This window comes from Spermophilus citellus (genome assembly GCF_964194105.1).
Source record: "Spermophilus citellus genome assembly, chromosome: 11".
Classification (NCBI taxonomy): domain Eukaryota; kingdom Metazoa; phylum Chordata; class Mammalia; order Rodentia; family Sciuridae; genus Spermophilus; species Spermophilus citellus.
Window position 1 is genome coordinate 71,188,924 of NC_138192.1, and position 25,640 is coordinate 71,214,563.

The 25,640-nt window shown below is 35.5% G+C and overlaps 1 protein-coding gene across 4 annotated transcripts in view; it reads left to right on the top strand.

Annotated features, from left to right (window-relative positions):
- The window catches only part of XIRP2 (xin actin binding repeat containing 2), a 75,317-nt gene that overhangs the window by 10,246 nt on the left and 39,431 nt on the right, over positions 1-25,640 (top strand). For 2 of the 4 annotated variants that reach the window (XM_081261260.1, XM_081261263.1), the window contains exons 2-3: positions 15,464-15,612; positions 20,476-20,631. In XM_081261260.1, coding sequence (XP_081117386.1) covers positions 15,556-15,612; positions 20,476-20,631 — 213 coding nt within the window. In that variant the 5' untranslated portion in view covers positions 15,464-15,555. The remainder of the gene's footprint in view (positions 1-15,463; positions 15,613-20,475; positions 20,632-25,640) is intronic. The other 2 variants (XM_081261261.1, XM_081261262.1) reach the window with 2 other exon arrangements.

Sequence of the window (25,640 nt, forward strand, 5' to 3'; positions counted from 1 at the left end):
CAAATTCATTCAATAAATATTTAATGGACACCCACTATGTATAAGTCATCATTTTGTTAAGTGTTAACTGCTCTTGAATCTGGCCACTTTAATCTAAAATATCAATTTGCTTCTTGGAAATTTAGGAATTTTAGTTCTAGGTAAATAATACAAATTTAATAACCAGTTGTGCAAAAATATCAGGGAAGGCTCTCCCTATCCCTAGTAGGGCAACTATGCACATGTAGTTCTTAGAAATGCTTTGTATTTCTCCCACCCTCACCTGAGGGCCTATAGGAGACTTTCTGGCCACTATGTATTGGCCAACCTCAGGTGTGTGTTGCCATCATGTAAAATGATGACCCTGAGATACACCTTGTCTGAAACCATTGATTTATACATTCCCGTGAAGGCTCCTTGATCTGGAGATAGAAACTCACTAATGCTGAGTCACTGGAAATTGGCCAATAATCTGTAGTTATAATTAAATGTCTAAACTTTTTAAAATAACTTCAAAAACAAATAAAAAGATGCTTAACTTCAAAGGCTGATTTTTACATTTCACCCTTTAAAAACAGGAGTGGAATAAGCAACATAAACTTACAGGATTAGGTTTTAGATTTGAGGCTAAGGAAACAAATGCCAAGGCCGCATGTTTAAAGATAAATAACTATAAATACATTTAGGGATGGTGCTTACTAACCATCCAGTCCATGGATATCATAAGCAGGGAAGACTATTAAATTACTTCCACTCTTTGGACTGTTTCTAGTACCAGATATCATTAGGAATCTGACATCATCTCTTTCCTTTGAAATTATATGCTGTATTTTTATGCAAAGGATATTTAGGTCATGTTAATGGTAGCAAGGAGAGTCACCTAGACCTGATTTATTCAGTTTTGATACATTAAAATTATTACAGGTTTAATTTATAAACATCCTTGGTCTAAACTTTAAAAGTCTTGTTTGGAACATATATAATGCTATCTAGTGTCTCTTCTAATGATTGGCGACAGTAATCCGAAAGCTATCTTGACCATACAAACATTTAAATAAGATGCCAATTATTTTTTATTTTAGAATACAGTAGAGGAAACCTACAGTTTGGGTAAGAAAAATAGTGTCCCACAAGGAGCTTAATATTTCTTCTTGCCATTAGTAGTTTTATCTTATCACCTGAGATTGAATGGTTAAAGATGGTATTGTTTTGAATGCGATTAAGGCTTTGTGTATAATTTTTCAAAGTTTATCTCCACCTTGAAAGAATAAATTTACTTCCAAAAGAGTCAGTTGTTTACCAAGTAATGTGCATTATGTAAGGATCTACTTTTCTCCTTGATTAGCTTAGTTTTTCCAGATAGTATTCAGTAAAGTATGTGGAATTCCTATGGTTTCCCTTCTTTGACTAAGCCTACTAGCTATTAAGTTCAAAAGAAAAGAAATATCAAAGTAAAAATGCAGTTTGGGGACTTAGGCAGAGAAAACATTTTAAGTAAAGAGTTACTTAAGATCATTAAAAGAATTTGTTCAAATTCAGGAACTGGGTTTCTCTAAGACAAAATTGGATTGATTTAAATACATTTATTATTCAAAGAAAAAGTGTGATCAGCAGAAGAAAAGCTGCTGCTGCTGCCTCTTTGACTAAGTTGGTGAGAGAATCAGAGGACTGGGGCTTTCTTTTAATATCCTTTGTCAGAATAAATTTCTGATGCTAACAGAGAGGTGAAAGTTTGGAAGAGAATGAAGAACTGGGAAACTGAGAAACAGATCCAGATTCTGGCTGCTCCAGAATGTTTCCAGAGCAGAAATTATTTAAGGTAATATCAGTAAATAATTAGCTTTCCTACTTCTGCCTACACTCCGACAACTTAAAGATGGGCATGCCAGGAAGCTATTTTTCAGAGCTGCAAATTATTAAAGGTTCATCTCAATTACATAACTAATACTTATTTCTGATGTGTTAAATACTAACAGCATGCTTGAAACTGAACAAAGCAGTTCAGTACACATGAACTAGTTTTATATGAAACTTGACAAAGTCTATGAAAGACAAAAGCTGACCATTTTAGGAAAAGACAGAGCTAAGGTTCTATAAGCTAATATACATGGGTTATTTCCATCTGTCAATGGCTTGATCCTGTCTCACAATGAGATCACTTTTTGTGTATTCTAGAAGCCCTGGGGGCTTTAGGCATGCTGGTGAGCATTTTGTCCAGTCTTTCAGAAGCATGCACATTTGCTATTGGTCTTAAATTGACCTTGCCAGTGGTCTCTCCATTGCTGAGGGAGTGAGCATTTTGCTACCTCATGCTCAAGTCTTCATAGCCAAGGTTGGGAAACAGAAATAAGATGGAATTCTCCCCCCAGAGCAATGTCCCTTAGAAACTATACCATACAGAAAGGAGCATTTGGAGGTCTGAGAATTGCAGGGAAATTGGGGAAAAGCAGAAATGAAGCACTGGGAAAGATGGAAGGAAGGAAGGAAGGAAGGAGAAAAAGGGGGAAAAGAAAGCAAAGCAAAGCAATACTTTCAGAAACCAAGGGGGAGAAAAAGAAATTATACTAAAAAGGCAGCAATTCAACAACTCATAGACTTATATAGATGGATATGAAATTTTGGGATTTCTAGAATTAGCAACTTTAGACAAAGAACATGATATAAATCAATTTAAATTAAAAACTGCAAATAGAAAGAACACAATTAAAAACTAGCCAAATGTACCACCTCTTTATTTAGGAGTATATTTTCTTTACAACATGAAGTTTGCAGCACATGGGTCCCCAGTGCTTAAGATCATAAATGAGGGATGCAGATTCCTTCTTTTTCTCTTTGGTTAGTCAGGGGGGCAGCAGAGACTTGGAGAGGTGCCCAGTCATCATCACCTGGACTGGTTCAGGAAAAGCCTCATTGTTCCAAGACCCTGATCAAAGGCTCCAGAGGGGAAAAAATGAATAATGTTTTGAGTGATAGTTTTATGTTTGAACCTAAAGTACACAAAGCAGGAGAAAACATGAAGAATCATTTGGAGGAAAAAAGAAAAGATCTGTCCATCCCTAAAGTGTGGTGTCATCAGGCAATTTCATACTTCACCCTTTCAGAGGACTCTCCTGTTGCTTGCTCTTGAAAAACTGGTGGTTCGTTGTCAAGTGCCAAACCACCATTAAAACAACATTTTGAATATCAAATATGTTGGCTTAGTATTTTTTTCTCTTTTCTTTTTCTCAATACCACAGCCACGTGGGTAGGACTGGGCCACCTTCCTTGCTCCCATCTCATTTAGAAATTATCTGTTGTTTCATGCTGTGTTCTCCTTCTTTCAGACATTATGTTGGAAAGTTGGCTTAGGAAGAGAATATCCATATCCTCTTTAGTGGAGGAAAGGTTCTAAGTTCAGAGTCAAGTCTTATCTTTGCTGCTTACTAGTTTTGGGATTTGGAGAAATATCACAATTTTTCTTATTTTCAGATTCCCCATCCATGAATTTTTATTTGCATAACAATAGCTAGAGTGTACCATAACACTTAAAGGGGGGTTGGAAGTTGGTGAAAGCACATATTTCTGGCTTTGTGCCACTTACTATATTTAGCTCTTTACTCTCATAAGGTTTCCTACATTCTTCATAGGCAACAATTTATTTATGTTAGAAATAATATTACTTATAATTTCTAATTAGAAAGCAAATTACTCAATTTTTAAATAATTTTAAAATAATTTAGAATTAAAAATATTTTTAAAATTAAAATATTTTTTAAATGTTGGGAGAAACAGCAGAGGGAACTATTCACTGCCTGGATTAAATGGAGAAAATTAGAGAAAAAAATTGAGACACTGTTAGGCTACATGCCACATTTTAATTCCTTTATTCATTTAACCTGTTTTCATCCTTATGCAAATAAGTGTGGCTTGAGGGGACAGAAGGGAGGTGCAGTGTGTGCCACCAAGTTCCTCAAGATACCCCACATATGTAGAGTCCCAGTTACATTGCCTTCAGAGCAGCTGGCTCCCTTAGAAGAGCAGCCATCTAGGAACTAATTTGGGTGGGAAGTCAGAATTAAAATCATACAAACTGTTTTAATTCTGGTTCTAGAGATAAGGCCAGATCGATACTTCTTAGTATACCATATTTCTGGAGGATCTCTGATACTTTTTTTTTCCCCCTTCCCTTTTTAAGTGGAACATGACTGAATTATTATAATGGTGATTAAGTTGTCCCTGGCTCTGAGCACAGTCACTAGCCAACAGTAAATGGAAAGTAGATGTTGGCTGAATGTATGCCTAAAGCCTTAAGAGTATATACAAGGGGCAGATTTACACCAGGGGAACTTGATGGAAGCATGTTACCACTTCCCAAGCTGTTGAGAAGACAAGATCACTAGCACATGAGAGCAGTAGCCCTGATCTTGCATTTTCCATTTCTTGCAGTAAAGTTCATTCCTTTCTCTGTTCACTTGGATCTATAACTTACCCTTTTAAAAGTTTGATCTCTATAATGACCAAAGCAATAGAGCTGAACAATTTACTTTGATTTCTAACTCTAAACTCAAGCTTATAAGAATAAAAAAGGACCACTTAGAGCTATAGAAGTTCACTGAATTGGTTTCCATTTGATGTATCACTAGATTTCACTGAAATCAATGTCTAGGAAGGATTTATATGCAGATATTTAGGAAGCAGAAAGGATAATTCATGACCTTAATTAAAATGTTACTCGTAAATAGAAATGTTAGATTTTAGTGAAAATATATGAGACTTGTGGAGCTAAATTAACTTGTATGCAGAAATACCTTCAGACTGTCACTTTCTTTTTTATATTTTTATTAATGAACTATATTTATATAATATTGGGGTTCATTTTGACATAATGATACAAGCATGCAATATAATTTACTCTACTTCAGTTCCCAGTACTCTCCTTTTCCCTCTCCCTCTCCCTCTCCCTGTTCATCTTCCTCTATTGTAACCATCTTCCTTTTATTTATAGTATTTTAATTAGTGCTTTATAGATACTTTCTATTTGGTTTTATCTTTTGATCATTACGTCTTCATCAGTAAAATGGGAATGTACCACCTCCCAGATATGGTAGTTATGAGAATAAATGGTATAATACATGTAAAATTATTAACGCATAATAGATACTCATTAACTGATAGCTATAATTATTATAGTGTGATATGTCTGATTATATAGGGAAATGGCCAAGAAGAGACTTATGCTATAAAAATATGCATCACCTACAGGCATTTAATAGTTCTAATTTATTTGACTATTTCAATGAAACTTAAATCTTTTTATTCAATTATTGATTTTTTTAAAACTGGCCAATTCTCCAGCCTAAGCAATTAATAAAACCATTTAATAGCAGTCTGATTAAATTTACAAGTATGTCCAAATTGGCAATATTTTTATACTAATGATAATCAAATTTCTGATTAAATTCCTTTCATTCATTACTACCACCAGAAGTACTTCCTGTGAGATGATAACAGATGACAAGTCCATACAACAAGAACTAATTACAATTCAGAATGGCAATTCTGTTAGATTAGAACCTAAATGGACACTTAACTTCAATCTTATTTATAAATAGGTGGATATTTCTTCTTTCAGGCACAAAGAGTAACTTCAAAGATGTTTCATCATCCAGTAGTTACTGTACATGTGTCTGTGTGATTTGCAAGAGCTAGAACTAAAATATGCCTTAAGAAGCACCTAGTGTGTTGTGATTTCTGACTTGGGCAGCTACTCTATGTGTACAGTTAGTGCTTCTGTCAGTTTCCTATTTGCGACCGCAGCAATTTACCACAAACACAGAAGATTAAATCAACACAAATTTATACTACAGCTTGGGAGGGTCAAAATCAAATCTGGGTTTTTACTACACCAAAATTAAGATGCTGTCTGGGGCGTGCTCTTTCCAGCTCTACAGAAGAATCTGTCACCTTGCCTTTTCTAGCTCCCAGAAGATTCCAGAATTACTTCCACCTTTAAGCCCAGCAGTATAGAATATGCCTTTCTCCTACGTCTGTCATCATTTTCCCATCCTCACTGTGTACTTGTCCTGCCTCTCTCTTTCATTTATGAGGACCCAGTGATTACAGTGAACCCACCTGGAAAATCCATCTAAAAATGCTTAACTTCTTCATATCTTCAAAATCCGTTTTGCCATATAAGGTAATACTCATAGGTTCCGGATTTAGGATAGAATCATCTTTTGGGAAACTGATTTTCTGTCTACCACAATGCTGAATCTAGGCACTTGGATATACAGAATCTCTTCTAGTTTCTGGTTAACTGGAAGAGTACTTGCTAGGAAAGAGTAAAGGAGCAATAACTAATTCTTCTTACCATGAGAGATATGCTTTATCAATGAAGAAAGCATTGCACAGTAATCAGGTGAATGAATGAATTTTGGGATAGTGACAGGTGGTACATGCACATGTGGTGACACAATACTTTGCAGGGAACAGGATCATGGGGAGGTCAGTTTAAGAAACAGATTCTGATCCTATGCTGGAGGATGCCACAAAATAGCTGTTGCACTAAGATGGCATTCCCTTCCACCCCTTTTGTTCCTTTGTCCTTCCTCTCCATGTTTTTAAGGTTTGTGAATTATGCAAAGACTGTGCTGTGCATTTGCTCTTTCATTTTATTTTCCATCTATTTCTTGGTTTTATAATATTCGAATGAGGATAAGAATATATAAAACTCAAATTGATTACAAATTTGACTTGGCAGCAACACTTTGAATGTTTAAAAGGGATGAATCTTCTTATTAGCTGAGGGATATGCAAATATTAAGAATTATAGAAAAAAATGTATTCCTGCTAATGGCTCTGAGCCTATGATATGTCTGTTGGTATGATAGCCTGCACACAAATCCAAACATAGGTCATATATTTAGGTTTGATAAAATTTAATTCATCTCTCTCCCAATTTAATTCTAAATCAATTTTCTGAGTACTAAACCGTTGACTTCTTCATAACTCATCCAGAATAAAATAGCAAGGCTGTTGCTGTGTCACTGAAAGTGGGCTTGCCTTCCTGAAAATGACATCTAGGCTTTCTTCAGTTTTGCAGGCTCCCATAGGGCTTGCCAGTGCTTTCTGCCTGTTTCTTAGCTGGGACTAAATAAAGGTTTCTTGAATTGCTTTCAGCAAATTTGAAAGAAGAAATAAATCATAGTTATTCTGCCAAACAGCTTATATTGCCATTAAAACTTAGAATTTCTTTTGAGTCATAATTATACACTGGATTAGCAATTTAGGAATTTAAATTTTTCATCGCATATATAATTTGAGTCAGTTCACAACAGAAAAAGGCATCTCTTTTTGTCTGAATTTTCCTTCATTTGTTAACTGTGGAGGGTGATTGGGGGGGGGCGGTGGTGGTGGAGGGTGGTACTTGAAAGAGGTATCATAGAATGGTGGTTAAGCCATAGTACCTGGAGCCAGACTGCCTGACTTTCCTTCCTGGGTCTGAAGCTCAGCAGTCACCTGAGTTGGGACAGCATCTCTGTATTCTTAATTATAAAGTGAATATGAAAAGTCAAAATAGTCTCTAACTCATAGGGTGATTGAGATCATTAAATGGATTAATGTCTGACACATAGAAAGAACTTCATACACATTTGCTATGATTTTTCACTTATAAATCATTCTTTCAAGTCCATTATCCATATTTCCATAATGTTAGTATTTTTTCTGATCTGTCAGTGTCCATGGAAAATTAACATTTACACCTATTTATTATAATTGTTTTCTTCCAGTTTTCCTTTTCTCCTATTTTGTTTTTTTTTTAAAAAAAAAAACTTCTATTTTGAATTTTTATAGTAAGAAAACCTAGTTGAAATAGTTTTATCAACTACTCATATTCTATGATTATCAATATATATTTAAATATTTTTGTAAGATTTTCATCAATTTCCCTCCCCTTTTCCTACATTTGCAATGTACTATCCATGAGCAACTCCATTTGCTCATACATCTCTTAATCTTTTCCTTAAAATCATTACCCAATTTTCCCTATCCAATTTCTTGGTAATGCTGCAATTTCATCCTTTCTGCATCTTTTGCTTTTACACATACATATTCACATAGCCAACTCCATGACTCAATGCAGATGTCTCATCTTTCTGGATGCTTTCCCTGACACCTGCCCCATTGACATCCCAGAGGGATTGTGTCCTCTCTGTAGATTCCCAACTCACCAGGTCTGAACCCAGAAACATATTGGTCTATAACTGCCTGTTTCCCTCCAGCTCAGCTAAAAACTCTGGAGGACAGTGAATATGTCTTATGGGTTATTTTTACAATGTTTGTTTAATTAGAAAGAATAAATATATTAAATAAATCATATTAATTATAAAATCTCCATCATTTATTTTGGAAAAGTTTATCTGGAAAAATGGAACGAGATGTAGTCACCCACAAATTTTTTCTCTATTGCTAATGATCATTCTGTTTCGGTACTGCACTAATTAGCATGTAGTAGTCTACCATTGCTACATCTTCATAGTGGAATGGTATCTGTTTCCAGTAGAATGCCCTCCTATCTCATTTAATAATTTTTTTTTTTATAATTACTTGTCCTGGGGCTGGGGATGTGGCTCAAGTGGTAGCGCGCTCGCCTGGCATGCGTGCGGCCCAGGTTCGATCCTCAGCACCACATACAAACAAAAGATGTTGTGTCTACTGAAAACTAAAAAATAGATATTAAAAAAAAAATACTTGGCCTGAAAAGAATATTGCCATGATGACTTTTCTTCATTTATATTTTCCTGATAATTTTTTAACTTCCCAATTTTATTTGTTTCTTTTATATTTTCAGTATCAGTATGAGCCAGTAATTAATGGGTTTTTAAAGCAACACTTGGAGCCAGGGTCACATGAAGTAATAGTCTTGATACTGGAGCTTCTTTGGGTTTATTTTCTACATGAACAGAGAACGATTTGGGAAACTTTCCCCTGGAAAGTTGTAATTGTTTTAGTCAGCTTTTCCAATGCTGCAATCAAAAGACCTGACAACAACAATTTTAGAAGAGGAAAAGTCTATTTGGTGCTCACATTTTCAGAGGTCTCAGTCCAGAGACAGCCACGACCATTGCTCTGTGCTAGAGATGAGGTAGAATATCATGGTGGAAGAGTATGTATGATGGAGGAAAGCAGCTCAGGGCATGATAATCAGGAAGCAGAGACAGTTTGCCTGGTACTTTCTCCCAATATTTCCTTTTAAAATTCTGTGATTTAGGCCTTTTTTCTTGCCCATATCATATAGTATGGGAAGTTTGGCCTATGATCACTATGGTTAGCAAACACATTTGTTTTAGGATCGACCTTCATGTTGAAATATTATATTTTAAGAGCCTTTGTTTTCTTTTTGCCTGTTTTGCTATTACATGGCCTGTGTTTGACTTTTTGTGCCGCAGTCTGGCTGGGCAAAAAATAACCGAGCCGCCAAGAAGCACTTGTAGGTTTAAACAGGAACTCCTTTATTGCCCAAACTCCACCAGCACTCCACTCGCACTCCCCGGGAACTCTCTCCACTCTCCACCGGGGCTCCACCGGAACTCAACGGGAACTCCTGAGAGAACTCAAAAGTAGCAGGTGCTGGAGGCAGCAGGAGCCACCCTATTGCTGGACAGCAGGGGTCTATATACAACTACATACACAGCCTGTTTCAATCCAGCATTATCCAGTCACAGTAATTATACACAGCTTAACTTAATTACCATCATCTTAAAGGCTTGCTGGCATCACCTCTCAACCATTCCTTTTGGCAAAATGCTAGGCGCCATCCCAACTCGGCTGTGGCTCTCAACATTTTTGCTGCCTTCTCTTAAGGAGGTCTATTTGGATTCATATAAACTCTTTGCTTCACAGAATTCAAATTTAAGTAACCAATACCTGGTTCTCTAATTACCTTTAGTGTTCAGTGTTGTAAAGGAAGTGTCTAGGAATGTCTGGATTTTGTTTCCTCATCACAGTACTCTTCATTTGCTAGATAATTGTAGAATTTTTATTATTTTGAACTTGAAATATTCACCAGGACTTGCCATTGAATATTTAAGTTTATTTACTTACATTATTTAACTTTATTTCTGGATTATGATAAATAATTTCAATCTATAAAGAATCATTTTCAACAATATAGTTCTTTTGTCATAATCATATTTGTTCTGTCCACTTCCTCTCACATTGAAATGCTTGTAGCCTGGACTTTGTTCTGTTCTCTACCTTCCATTTGCATTTTAATTCTTGTAAATATCTTACTGTCCTTAGTTCTTTTCTCATCTCCACAGCTCTCGTCCTCTGATTACACCTCAGCTAGTTCTCTTCTATAAATAAAAGACAGTTAACATCAACTTCCTCGGTCAGACACTGCAAGTTGTCTCTTAATAAACTAAAAAGCTCAAAGTACTTTCTACTTTATTCTTTAGACTTTTGCATAGTCAACATTCAGAAGGAAACGGGGAAAGAAATGAGGTTATTCACACAAATTTAAACATTATTTGAGCAAGCCAGTTTTAAACCACCTAGTATTGAATATTTATCTTTCAACCAATAACATCCATTGTGTTGTTATATAGTCATTCTTTTCATATAACTTTATTCAGATATATAGTTTGGAAATGTGCCTCCCACAGTCTAAAAGCAATAAGAAATATTTGCATTTAGAAAATGTGCTGAGATGAAAACTAACTTAAAAGTTACAGAGTGACAAACCACTTGGCCTCATGAACCTTGCCATATTAGGTATCTTCTGCTTGGACATTTTTATGCCTCTGACAGTATTTGGGGAGCAATACACTGACCTTACCTCCATGTATCAAGCTATTGACTTTGATTTCCAAATTGTGATTCCAAAAATTTTAAAATCATATTTATAATTGATTTCATATTTTTAGATAGTTGTTGGATGTAATATACAAATAGGCTTGTTATTGCTTAATATGGTATGAGCATGTCATTTTTATAAACTACTGAATCCCGAATCTCCTGAACAGCTAGATTAGGATGGTTATTAATAGATACATGACTATCCCTTTTAAAAGGTCTCCTAATATGCATCATTGTATACTCCTAAATTTTCTTTCTTTGGTAATAGAACTTGTAAAAGCCAGAGAAAATTTCAGGGTGCATTGATTACATTGATTATTCCTCATTGTTTTCTGTCTCTAATGTCTAAGAGCTATTTATCACTTCCAAGGAAACACATAAAAGTGACCACACAATTTCTTCTGTGGCAGATTGAAGATATGTGAACAATTGGTTAAGAAAGGAGTATTTTGCTTATAAACATTGTTCCACTGTATTTTTTGAAGATGCTTTAAACATGAACTCTCGATAAAAAATAGAATACAGGAAGGCATAACAAATTTCTGTAATATTGGTCAAATGTATTGTTTGATTTAGTTTGTTTTCAAAAACTATAGAAGAAAATCATATATTTGGGACTTTAGAAAACACAACTCTAGTCCTACAGTGTCCTGCAGTGTCTTGTGATTTCAGAAAATAATATAGACATAAGTGGGATTTATCTGTTATATAATTTTTATACTACAAAAATTACAATGTAAATTTTTTCCCTAAGAATCTCAGAAGCCTTATAGAAGACATTGCTATATTCCTTATCTAATAGTAGTCATGATAACAGATTGTACTTTTATTATGTAAATATGTATACACCTTATTCAGTACTTCTTTCAAAGTACTTCTCTTAATGCTATTTCTCCTTTATTGGATTTATTTTATTACACAAAGAATTAATATGTTTTGGGGATTGGCAATTATGTTTACATAAGCAAACAAATAAAAACTTTCTTTATTTAGTGTTTGATTAATTCCAAGCACAGCTATGCCATTAACTCTGGAGATTCAGGAAGATTCACTACACTTCTTGGATTTTTGTTTACTCATCTTTACAATGAATTACCTGTAAACCCCAGGGACAGAAACCTTCTAACAAAATCATTTTGTGATATTAATATTTATAATGCTTTCTAATAGAAACAGACATCTGAAATTTTACTTTTCCCTTTCTCTTTTTCATAGAGCACTTTAGCCTTTCAGTCTGTTCCTTCCCTGTCCTATCTGCATACTGATCAGTTTCCTCATTGCCTATTTTTCCAGGAATACAATATGACAACAAGCATCTTTATTTGTTCATCTGTCTCCTTTCTCCTTAAAAAATATTCAGAACTCATTTTATACTGCTCTCCAAATTCAATTGCATAAATTCTTTTGAAATATGTATTATGAGTTCAGATGCTTCCTGCCACTCTTTTCTTCCCCACACATCCCTAAGGAAAAGGATGTCTGGATGTCTTGCCAACCCTGGAAATTTATATCAGGTGTTATCAGCACCAAGTTAGGAGTGTATGGGTGCAATGCATTATCATATACTAAGCAAGAAGCATCACCTTGTTTTCCCAATAAAATATTGACAGACATTGACTGAGGAGACTCAGAAAACAACATGGAATACAGCCAATTGACTCACAGTGATTTTTCTACTACACGCCCCTACCTGAGTATGTTGTTACTGATGTGGGAAAGAGTGAGAGAGAGAGAGAGAATGAAGTGTCTATTTCATGATCTGCATGAAAAGGTATTGAACAATGGAATCTAAATCTCTTAATACTCATGCCACCAATTTCTTGAACAATAACCTTGGGAATATTTCAGTAGGTTGAAATGTGATAAGAATTGAATAGTTGGGGCTGGGGATGTGGCTCAAGCAGTAGCTCGCTCACCTGGCATGCGCCAGGTCCTGGGTTCGATCCTCAGCACCACATAAGAATAAAATAAAGATGTTGTGTCCACCGAAAACTAAAAAATAAATATTAAAAATTCTCTCTCTCTTAAAAAAAAAGAATTGAACACTTGAAAATTAAGTACTATCTATAAATTTTACCAAAAACAAATAGGTTGAGTTTCTATTAATAATAAAAGAATGACAACATATGTAAATAGTATACAAAGTGATGTATGGGCTGGGGATGTGGCTCAAGCGGTATCGCGCTCGCCTGGCATGCGTGCGGCCCGGGTTCGATCCTTAGCACCACATACAAACAAAGATGTTGTGTCCGCTGAAAACTAAAAATAAATAAAGAAATATTTAAAAATTCTCTCTCTCTCTCTCTCTCTCTCTCTCTCTCTCTCTCTCTCCTCTCTCACTCTCTCTTTAAAAAAAAGTGATGTATATTTAATGTGAAAAAAATTTCATAGTGTTCATTCTCAATGAAGTAAAAATAGTACAGTACATTCATAAACTGAATGCATCTGTGCAGACAAATAATCCACATGGGGATAATCATGATACTTTTTCCTTTAGTATATAAAAGACTTTCAGCAATTGGTAGGAATTGCTTTTTAATCAGAATTGACTGGAGGAATGGACTTGTATTTGAATATGAGGATTTAGATAACAGGCGAATTTCAAAGACAGCTGACAATTTTATGAACATATCAGTTTTATATGAACAATATTGATATCATAGAACTTGTTATTCCTTTATATTTTGTATTTTGATAGCATGTTAAATATATTTCTACAATTTTAATTAAAACATGAAAATGCTTATTTAACTAAGAAGTCTCTAGAGAACACCAAATACTCAGGGAGTCAAACCTCAAATTATGTTTTTATTTTTTCTGAGCCATAGGAGCTGTTTTAACCACCACTGTCTACCTAAACCTTGAAGACACCAATTAAAAGGATTAAAAATTCAACAAGATGGGTGTGGAGACAAGTGCATGGAGTACTGCATTCATGGCATGTGTTAAGGGCGTCAGAGTGGCAGGCCACTCCCCTCATGTTAGGCCTCTGAGCAGCAGGCCACTTACCCCATAGGCATAGCCCTGGGCATGAGGCCATGTGGAGCAGTCCCTGCACTTGCTTCACAGCCCACTCCTTAATTGACCCTGCAAGGACAATTAGCAGAAATTGCATTGGTGGCTTCCTGTAATCTGCTTAGCTACTGCCTGAGAATATATACATGGTTACTACACAATAAAATCAGACCTGCTTCCTGCTTGGTCTCTGGAGGTCTTGATTAGCAACTTCACAGCCACACTCTCCTCTACCCTGTTCTGTGGACCTTACTCACTGGACAAGAGAGAGCCCATGCAGATGCATCAATGTGGAAGCCAAAGGCTAAGGAGTAACAGGGAAAGGAAAGATTGGCTTCGCTGTTATCTGAGGTTGTTTGGACCTTGGTTCATCATGACATCAAACCAACAAAAATAATGAAGTACATCAAAAAGCCCCTCCTGTTGAGTCCCAGAAGCTTCCAGCCCTCAGAGTAAAAGGAAGGGCTGCATAAATGAGAGATGAATATACATAAACATAGAACATGCACCCATATGTGTATATATGTACATACATACCATATACAGGCACATATGTGCATATACACATTTATATACCTCATTCAGTTCACTAGTCTCAAAAAGAGCCCTTGAAATGGTTTTGAAATTGAAAGCACCTAAGAGTAAATAATAAACCATCAAGCAGGATATCAGCATAGCCAAGAGCACTAGATCCAATAAGACCAGCTCTGGCACATATGCCAAATATGAGGGTCTTCATGTGCCTTTCACTTAAGGAAATATTTAGGTAGATGTTTCCTTATGCCTAAAAGGATTTGGTTAGATTCAGTTCGACCATCTGATCTCTAGATCTTTCTGTTTCTCTCACCTGTCATTCTGTGGTCCTGCCATCAGTCTTGTGCTGTTTCCAGTTGTGTGATTGCTACTGCCCTGCATTAAACCGTGGGAAAATATCAGACTCTGAAATGGGTGACAGACAAAGCTGTTTCTAATGATACTATTACTTTTTTTCTTATGTAACACACTTCTCTATGAATTAAAAAAAAGCCTACAGTCTATAATTCTCACAGCACGTGCATATTTTAGCTAGATGTATCTCCTTGAGGGTTGAGGGGTGAGGACAGAAGCAAAGAGCAATTTTTAGACTTGCTAAAGATTTAGTCTAAACATCTTCAAGTCTGCCACTTATGAATAATGTGATCCTAGGAAAGTTTTTTAACTGCTATAAAATTATGTTTTCTCATATATAAATTTTAGAAAATAATAGCACTTACCTCACTAGGTCATTAGAGGAGTAAACGAGATAATGCTCTTATAGCATTTAGCATAAATACAACACAGTGCTAGAGAGACATCAATTATTAAATACACACACACACACACACACACACTTGTCTTCAAAATAAATACAGGAGAAGGAGGAAGGGGTAGTATTTCTTTATTCATATAAAAGCATATACTACTATTCAGGCATTTTGTAGCATTGCTTGAAACTTGAAGTAAAGAGGTTGACCATGAAATATTAAAAATATTGTGACATTGCAATGTGTTTTGTGAAGCCAAGTATTTTAAATGCCTTCACTGTTTGTAAGGTAATGCTATGTTCTTTTCAAGCCTGACACATAACTAAGGATTCTACATTTGTTTTCAGTGACTGTTGGCCCTACTAGGCCTGCAGAAGACCGTGCTGAGGGGAGTGAGGGTGTTTCGGATCTGCAGGAGGTGGTCTCCCTAAAGGAGAGGATGGCGAAGTACCAGGCAGCTGTTTCCAGGGGTGACTGCCGCAGCTTCTCAGCTAATGTAAGCTGCTTTTCTTGATTCTGTATTAGAAAATGTGTTTGCCATTGGTCCAAACCCTCTTCTTACATTTGCAAGGCAAGAATACCATTAGGCAGTGGAATAAAGTCTAAAGAAGACAAATACACTGCAAATCAAATTCAGATCATCTGAATTAAAGCTTCAGTTCTGCTATATATTGGTTGCATGAACTTGAACTACTATTTTAACCCCTTTTTGAGCTTCAGTTTCCTTAACTGGAAAATGGGAATAATCATCTACCACATAGGGTCTTAGTGAGAAATCAAGGAGATAATTTATGTGTAAGCCAGAAGGCACTGTATAAATGTGTTATTATTGTCATCATTATCACTTAACCTATAGCTATTCTCCTCAGGAAGGTTGGGAATTAATTTCAAATTTTAATAATGTGGGTTTGCATGCTGCCCTCCTTGGTATCATATACGGTTCATTTAAATTCTCTGGCTGTATAATTTCTTTTGCTTTTCTCTGTATGCACTAAATCCATTAGGAGAGGCTTAATCAACATAGAAATGAGAGAGATTAGCAATGTAGGCACTCTGCTAAACCAATTATGATTATAGGAAACTGCAGGATTCAGTAAGACCACCAATTTTTAGAGCCAACACATAATAAAGCCATAGTCAAAAGAATTTGTTAGATTCTGAATTCTTTACTTTTCAGCTTAATGGAATATAAGAATGTTCTTTTATAATTATAATCTCCAAATTAGCCAAGTTGTGTGTGTGTGTGTGTGTGTGTGTGAGAGAGAGAGAGAGAGAGAGAGAGAGAGAGAGAGAGAGAGAGATTAATCCCAAAAGTAGTATTTTAAAATAGCTACTCTTAACATTCTTTACAAATTATTTAGATACAAGGCTGACTGTGCCAAGCTCATTAACAATATTGCAATTCTAGATGACACTTAAGTTTTTACATAGTCATTAAAATACATTTTAGACACAGCATATATTTGGAATGAATGTTCAGAAATGACATAAGTAACTAGTTGGCTTCCAAAACAAATAGTAGCATTACAATGCTTCCTACCAGTCTTCTTAGAGGGCGCCCCCTGCTGGATATTCAGAACTTCCATGCAAATAGTCTAAATTGGAGAAATGATTCTTGGAGAAACAGTGGATCTTGGAAGCACCTGGTTAAAGGCTGATAATTTAGTAATCAACCTTTTATTTATGAAGACTTTAATACTTCCAGGTACTCAGATAAAATAAATTGGTATCATGCATTATTTGTATTTTTTCTGGTGCTAAAAAGAGAATGTTAAAAAGGGGCACATAGGGGGCTGGGGTTGTGCCTCAATGGTAGAGCGCTTGCCTAGCATGTGTGAGGCACTGAGTTTGTTTCTCAGCACCATATATAAATAAATGAAGTCCGTTGACAACTAAAAATATATTTTTTAAATGGGGGACACATAGGTAAATTGGTCTATTATTAATACAACAATAAAAAAATAGCAACAATCTGAAAGTTGTCTATGCATAAGAAATTCAATATTCATCTTCTCTGCATATTTTACATGCCAAAATACTGGCTGAATTTTTTTAGGAGATTATGCAGTTAGGTAGTAAGGAAGCCAAGGTCAGTTTGTTATTTCTTGAATCTGGTGCTTTTAATTAAATTCAACTTTCTCCTTCTGTTATAATATATATATTTTTTCTTTGCCCCCAAAATACCCTATTATCAAATATTGTGATGAGAAGAGTACATAGTTAGCCTTAAAGGAAACCTGATAAATATGTAAAGAAAAGCAAAATAGCTGCCTTGTTTACTCAGTTGCATTATATGCTTGCTCAATCCCTTATACATATCCCTCCCACCAAAAAAAGCAAAGGAAAGGAAAGGAAAAATCATGAAAACTGCTCATGACTAATGTCTACAAAATACTCAGATATTTTAAGTGTAAAATCTGGAAGTAATAGATTCAGACCCAGACTGAATCCTATGCATTTCACTCATGCTTAGATAGTTAGCAATAATCAGTTTCCCTTTGTCTTACACTAAGTAAAATGGCATTTTCTGAGACTTAAATGAAAGTCATGTGTGGTCTGCAGAAACACCTAGAAAAGAACGGGGAAGTAATGTTTGTTGAGAAATGGATTAAAATGCCAGATTCTATGCTGTGTGATTTTATTTCTCTTTTCTATTTTAACACTCAAAACAAATCTGTGAGAAATATATTGCTATGTCCAGTTTTTTTTAAAGGTTCAGGAATTTTAATCCCAAGTTTTGTCAGGAGTAGGGTTAGACTCACTGTCCAACTCCCAAAATTATGTCATTTCTATCAGATTCTATAACCTATAGACCGTTCTTTGTAAACAAATTTGATAGCTATCTAGTATATTTCTCTGGGTTTGAGTGTCACATGTTTAAATTAACTTCTTATTATTGACATAGCTATTAGATTCCATATGTGAACTCCAAGCCAAAGAATAAGAAACATGGAAAAATTGTAACCCTAAACAATTTCAACACAGAGCAGTCTTTGTTTTGTGGTCATTAATAATAACATGGGTTAGAGAGGATATTTAGAACATGGTGCTAAACAAGGCAAAGTTACAGGAGTGATCCTCAGTTGAGCAAGGAAGTGTCACTCCATGTACAGCCACAGAGACCTTCAAATATCTCATATGTGTGAACCTTCCTCCATAAACTATGATCAAGGAAACCTTAGCAGCATACTATCCACATCTCAGAGGCTTCATCTCACTTGGGTGAATGAGAAGCTGCAGTTGTGTCATATGAGTTCCTGGGCCAACAAGGGTAGGGAGAATACTTCTAATAAAAAATCATCAGCTAATTGTACTTTTGCATGGTCTAAGTCCAATGCACAATGCTGAAAGGAAAGAAATGAGTGCATATAGATCTTTATTTTATTTGGCAGATAGGAGGCAACCTATCTGGTTAGGAACTGAAATTTTTTTAATGCATTTAGTGGGAGAATATCCATGCATTCACATAAATACTAAAGTCAGACTAATTTACACATGATTTGTACGCCGTTTATAGTTACTTGAAACAGTAATGTCCTTCTTGATAATAATTACCTGAATTTCTATAATTTAACACTAATATATTACTTGTATATGATCTATGCAGAAAAGCCATGTATGTAAATTAAATAGCAGGTGGGGGTCAAAGAAATATTGTGACCTTGACTCACTTTTCTATTTCTTTTAAAATTCAAAAGAGATGACATACCTTCTCACTACTTTTGTGTGTATCAAACAGCAGTAATTGATTAGAACTAACATTTAAAAATTTGTCACAGAATTTGACAGCATAAATATCTAGTACATAGAAATGTAAAATCATATCTCTTCTTCTAACTGTATTCTGAAATACATGATAGGTCATGAAAGTGCGGAAATGTTATTAACTCAGCAATGCAACCACTTGAGTATTTGATGCTAATTCAGATAATACTAAATATTAACTAGTTAATTCTCCAACATTCTGGAATATGGGAAACTCAAACCCAAGATAGATGCTGTATTTTTAGTATTGAGAAGCTGTATAGTTGGGTTAAGATTCCAGGAATCCAGGGGTCCATAGTATGAGAACCTCAGCTCCCCAGGCTCCAATTTCAAGGTCTTAGGGCTTTCAGGGTTATGTCAGGACTGGACCAGACCTCAGAAGACCTGCTCTAGTTTGAAGTGTTGCTGAGTCTCCTCTCAGCTGCAAGCAGAACTGGAAGCTTCATGGAGGAGGGTTGGCATGAGGTCTGTTTGCTGGAAAGTAGTCATCCCATCTGGGTTTGAGTACCTTCTGGGCTCTGGAGTGTGTTGAATCATCAAAACCAAAGACTCTGATCTACTTCTGTACTTCCTGATGAGGCTGAAGACCCAACAGGACCCTTTAGTGCTTTTTGAGTTACATCCAGTAATATGTATTGGAATCTGTTCTCTCATCTGTGGAATGGCAAGAATAGACCAAAACCCTTCTACAGTGAAAGCCCCCTGATCCTGACACACCAGTGCTCATTGCTGAGACCTGGGACGTGCCAATTCTGCTGTTTTTCTGCCTGTTCTTTAAGGCTAGTGTGTAAGACAGGCAGATGTGATTCAAATGTCAGTGCTAACATTCTTTTCCTAGCTGAGAGAATTTAACAAGCTGTTTTATTTCCCCAAACCACAATTTACTTATTTTAAAATGTGGATAATAGGTGTCTGTATCTCACAGAATATTGAGAAGCATTAACTGACAGAATACATATGAAGATACAGAAAAAGCATCCTAGTGCTATGACTTAGCAGTTTTTATTATTATTGATGATAATATTTTTACATAAGACATAATCTAAGTCTCTTTGTTCTGTTCATACTTGATAATTTTTTAAAAATTTGAACTAAGGAAAAATGATTTTATAATTATTCAGAATAATGTGTCACCTATACAGGTATTTGGGGTTTTAATGAAAAGCTTATTTTGATCAAAATTGAATTCATTATACTAATATCCACTACACTATGTATTATTAAAGAAATACATTCTTATAGGCCAAGGGGTTGGGTGTAGCTTAGTGGTAGAGCACTTACCTAGCAGGCACAAGACCCTGGATTGTACTCCTAGGGAAACAAAACAGGGCTAACCTCCAGACATTAAATTTTATCTGAAAGAAGGAGAATTAACTCCATATTTTGAAAAGTGTTCCAACTATATACCAAGACTGATCAATGAGAAAACAACTTAGACTGTGACTATTTGTATTGAGGTTTTAAGTAAAAGCCTGCTAAAATAATTGTGTGCTAATATCTTTTTAATATACCACCCTTCGATACTTGTCAACTGTTTAAAACAAAAGCATGCCAGATAGAAAGCTGAATTTGCCTTTTTTTTTCCTCATCCTAGATGATGGAAGAATCAGAAATGTGCACAGTGCCTGGTGGTTTGGCCAAGGTGAAAAAACAATTTGAGAAGGACAAAATTTCTTCTTCCTGTAATACCTTTTCTCAGTACCAGTATCAACACCAGAACAGATCCGAGAAGGTAATGCCACTGTGGGTGGTGAGTACATTGTGTGTGCTTAAATTGCTCTTACCAAGGCAGGAACCCCCTCATTCTTGGTGGCTGGTTTATTTTTATAACTCATTAAAAAAAATTGTTATTTTAAAATGTTTTAGAAAATCGTCTTTAAAGTATATAAATGTATTGATTTAGTTATTTTAATCATTTTGCCACATGAACCATGCTGAAACATTCCCCCTTAAGACTCTCACATCTCAAACATAAATGTAGATTAAACAGCCCAGGTTGGTTGACAAGTAAACAGAACTGTTGAGAGCAGTGTTTGTATTAAGCCCCTGCTTCTAGGTTATAATTCATGACAAACTGTCTGCCAGTTGTTTGCGTAGACTAAAAGTAAAGCATTATTCAGCTATTTATTATGGGGAATTTTTTTGTTTTCTTTAAAATCATCAAAAATTGAGTAGTTGAACCCAGACGTTACATAAAACTTCAATGCTACTTCTAAATGTTATCTTATATAAAATTTTCCCATTTCATTACTTCATTATCATATATCACCAAATATTTTCATGTGACATAATGATTTTTGAATGTGAGAATCTAAATAGTAAAACTCATCAGACAGAGCTCGGCACTTGGAAAAAAAATTGTAATTTCACTATAAACAGCTGTACTCGGGCCTGCATTTTCCATGAGGAACGAAGTAACTGGGATATGAAATTTCATAATGGCTATATTTTCCTTTTTAAAATCTGCAGTAAATATAGAGTTGCCCAAATGTTTAAAAGTGAAGCAGTTGGGTGGTGTGGGTGGAGAGGGAGGAGACTGCTTCAGGTAGACTGATTAAGAACTTAACATGTGAACTACTATTTGTTTTCTTGTTCTAGCTTTGTTTGGAAAGTGAAATGTGTGCCGTATTGCTAGCTCAATAAATTTGTGACCATATTTCTTTGTAATGTTGCCTAAGGAAACATAATATACATAAGAAAGTCAGAGTGGGCCTCCCTGTAATCTACTACCTACCTGCTACAACACAGGAGTGTTGGAGTGAATCAGTTGTAGAGGTGTCTGAGTACTTTAAATTGATCAACAATACAAAATGTAATTATGTTCACAGTTTAACTAACAAATTCTCTATAGAAGTATCAGCAATGTATTGACAAATCCTTCACTATATAGGGAAGCAGTGTTATAGACTCCAGAACTATGGTATTTGGAATCTGACTTCTACCAATATCTCTGGCCACTTGCCTGCCAAGTACATAGATCCAGATCACTCATAGATATGAGTTATTTGCAGTTGCATAGCCTTCTGTGCTTAGAAAGGCCTTACCTTACTTTAACACTCAACTGTTTCCATCTTGAAATTCCTCAATAACTTTTGAACTCAGGATACCACATGCCCATTTTGCACTGAATCTGGCAAATTATGTAGCCAATATTGCATGGACCTAATTCATAACCCACTCAAGCCTCAGTTTCAGATAAGTTAGAGAGGGAAGTTGATCAGTGATTTACCAATCACATTGGCTGTCACGGGATCTAATATGACACAGAGAAACTTATGTGAAAGTACCTCATTATCTTTGAAGCTTGTTATCAATAAAGACTCTTTAATAGTGCAAAAGACAGAAAAATCTCAGGAAAAGTGCCTTAAGTTAAAAAGGAACGTTGTTCACAATGTAAACAGACATTGCAACGTGAACAAAAGTTCATAAAAATGCAATCTTATTGGAGATTGGATTGAATCCCCAGTGGTGAATCAGCTCTCTTGGACCTTTTCAATTATTACATTGGGGAATTTTGCAAATCGCATGATTTCTTCTTCTTAGCCTCCCAATCATAATTCCCCTGGATTGACCCTATTCTCACATAGCTATTTTGAAATAGTGGAATGCAAAGAAAGATTGTGTCCTTTTCATAGTAAAAGCTTAGAACATCTAACAGGCTCTGAATGGAACACATATGCTCATTCTTGAACAAACTCCTATGACCAGAGTGTGCTAATTGGTTTAGACTTCTGCATCTCGTTTACCTAAGAAGAAATTTTCCGCATACGTTTGTCAACAAAGAATATATGATGGGGGGAAACAAAGCCAAACAAAAACAACAAAAAATCTATACCTGATAATTTCCTGATGACTGAATGAATCTAAGCCATACTGCAATGCAATTTATATACAACAGAAAGGAATCATAGCTGCACCTAAACTGGTAAACACCATTTATTGAATGCACACTATATGCAGAAGTCTGTGAGAAAATGAAAGAAAAAGAGTCACTTGAATTTTTAAGACAAAACTTTAATTTATAATCCTTATTGAAAATTTGAGATAAATGCCAAATTTTAGGAGTGAGTGTAAAAAAAATAGTCTTTGATTATTTGCTCGGATTTTTTAAGCTATCTAAATGCATTCTAAAAATTGCTTGTTTTATTAGCAGGGATTGAGGACATGATGTTTGCTAGTAAAGACAGGTAGTTAATTCTGTTCTTACATAAGATGCTGTTGACTCTGGCAATGTTTTCAATCTCTTTTTATATTTCAAGTCCTTGCATTATATCTCTCTAACTCTGACCCTGGCGCGCACATATAAATATGTAAATTTTGTTGATATACTGTAATAGTTATTAATTTGGAAGTCAAGTTTGAGTAGAAAGAACATTTGTTTTGGATTTCTGACAACAATTAATGTCACAATTAGTAATAATTTCATAAGTTGTAATAATTAAGTTCAATCTGTCTAATTCCTTCCTAACTTATTGGAATCAGGTGTTTCAAGGTAATTGGATGGCTATTTGGTAACAGGTTGTCTGGGAGATCAGTATTGGCCTAAACAAGGTTTGAAAATTGAGCTATCTCTGAGATTAAAAGCCCCTTCTGTTTGCTGATGGTTCAGATGTTTTATACTTATAGGTAAGGGGGTTCTAAAAGAGGGGGGGATATAAGACATAGGCATCTTCACTTATGCCAGGTATTTTAAGCAGACAGATGTACCATTTATACATTCTAGATTACACTTTATGGCACCACCTCTTTAACAGCCAGCAGTATGTATCATTGTTGGCCTTTGGAGTTTCTGTATGAAAGTTTTGGATTTCTGACAACATTTAACGTCACAATTAGTAATAATTTAGTAATAATAGAAACCAGGCTGGAACCCCTGGAGTGATGGGGAAGTGGTGGGACCAATTCAGTCTCTTAAAAGGTTAGGTGGGGGACTCTTGACTAGGTTGCTGCTTAGTACTAGCACTTCTTGGTATTGGCAATTTATACTTTGCTTTTCAAAACAGCCATTACTACTTCCGGTAGATAGGGGTGATATCCAATCGTTTTTTAAGGTACTCCATATGTCTTCTGTTGATATTTAGATTAAAAATATCATATTAGCACTGGTTTTTATTTTGTCTTAGGATTGAATTCTAACTCTTCTGTGCCAGTGAAAACTAGAATTTTAATGCTGGAATGCAAAGGATCACTTAAGAGGGGTGTTCTTTATCCACTCACTATGGCTGACTCCATTTGGTAGGAACATTCTTGAATCATCCATCCTATCCTCTCAGTCTCACCAGAGCCTCTTGAAATATCCTGGAGCAGATATTAGAATAAATGTGTTGTGGATGTAAAACTGCCATTGTCTCTCTCCTGAGTTCATTTTCACTTGCCCACTCTGTGGCTTCTATCTGGTATATTTACGACTTTTTTCTTTTTTCCTTATTTAGCAGAATTGTTAAGATACAATTTGCACACCATAAAATGCACCTACTTTATGAATACAATTCGACTTCTTAGTGTGTTTCCATACCAAGATTGACATACTAATTGCAGTGTCATCACGATCTACTTTTAATACATTTCTATCCCCCACAAAAAAGGAAAGTTGAACCCATTAGTAGTCTAGGACTTTCTTTGTGTCCTATTCTCACACACGTTTCAACTTTCATCTTATGTGAATTTTCTCTTGGATTTCCTTCCCACACCTTAGGCAGTACTGAGGAACTCTTTTCGTATTAATTGTGAAGCCCTGGCAGCCTCTTCTTTTCTGAAGTTGATTTTTTTTTCTTTTTAAGTGGCTTAAGTAGGAAAGAGCAGATGGAGATCCAAACATTTTGAAAGTAATCAGTGCAATCCAGCGCTTAGGTAATTGCTTTCATGTGAAATTGCTGCACTGAATCCATGTCAAGAGTCGAAAGCATCCCTGACCTTCACCCTGCTGCCCACACTGATGTGCTGGGTGACAATGTGTATCTTTTTACCTGCATCTGATGTTACAAAAATCCGAATGTAAACATTTGTACTCTGAAAGATTATGTGGATTTGGAACAATCCCTAGACAATTTTAGGTTGATAGAAAACATTTTTGACAGCTTGTGACAGATATAATCTGACATCTGTGTGTTTTAGACTCTTTAAAGGTGACCTATAATTATTTTCTAGCAATCTAAATATATTTTATCAACTAATTGTAAAGTGTTTCTTATATGCATTTTAAACCTACCTTTAGGTTCTGCCACACACATCTCTGTTCAAAGTCATATATTGCTATTAACAGTTCCAATCTGATCTAGATTGATATCAACACACAAGTTACAAACCAGAATGTGTCTAATCCACAGCTAGTATCTCATGGATTGTATAGTATGTTGATTGTGTGCACTGTTTTAAAATTACCACTATAAATTATAGGAAAAGCACTCAAAATGAGTCAGTCTAGAATAATGGTTAGGCCTCTAGTTCCAGAGTCACACAGCCTGAGTTAGTCACCTATCTTAGTATGTTTTGTGATACTATAACAGAATAGCACAGACTGGGTAATTTAAAATGGACAAAAATTTATTGGCTTACAGTTCTGGCAATGGGAAAGTCCAATGTCAGGCTTCTGACTAGGTTATTCATGCTGTATTATAACATGGCAGAAAGGATGGGAGATAGAGATAGAGATGGATGGATGGATGGATGGATAGATAGATAGATATCTCCACCTCATTCACAAAGGTAAATCCTTTATGAGCTAAACACTTCATGGAGGTCCCATCTGCCAATGCCATC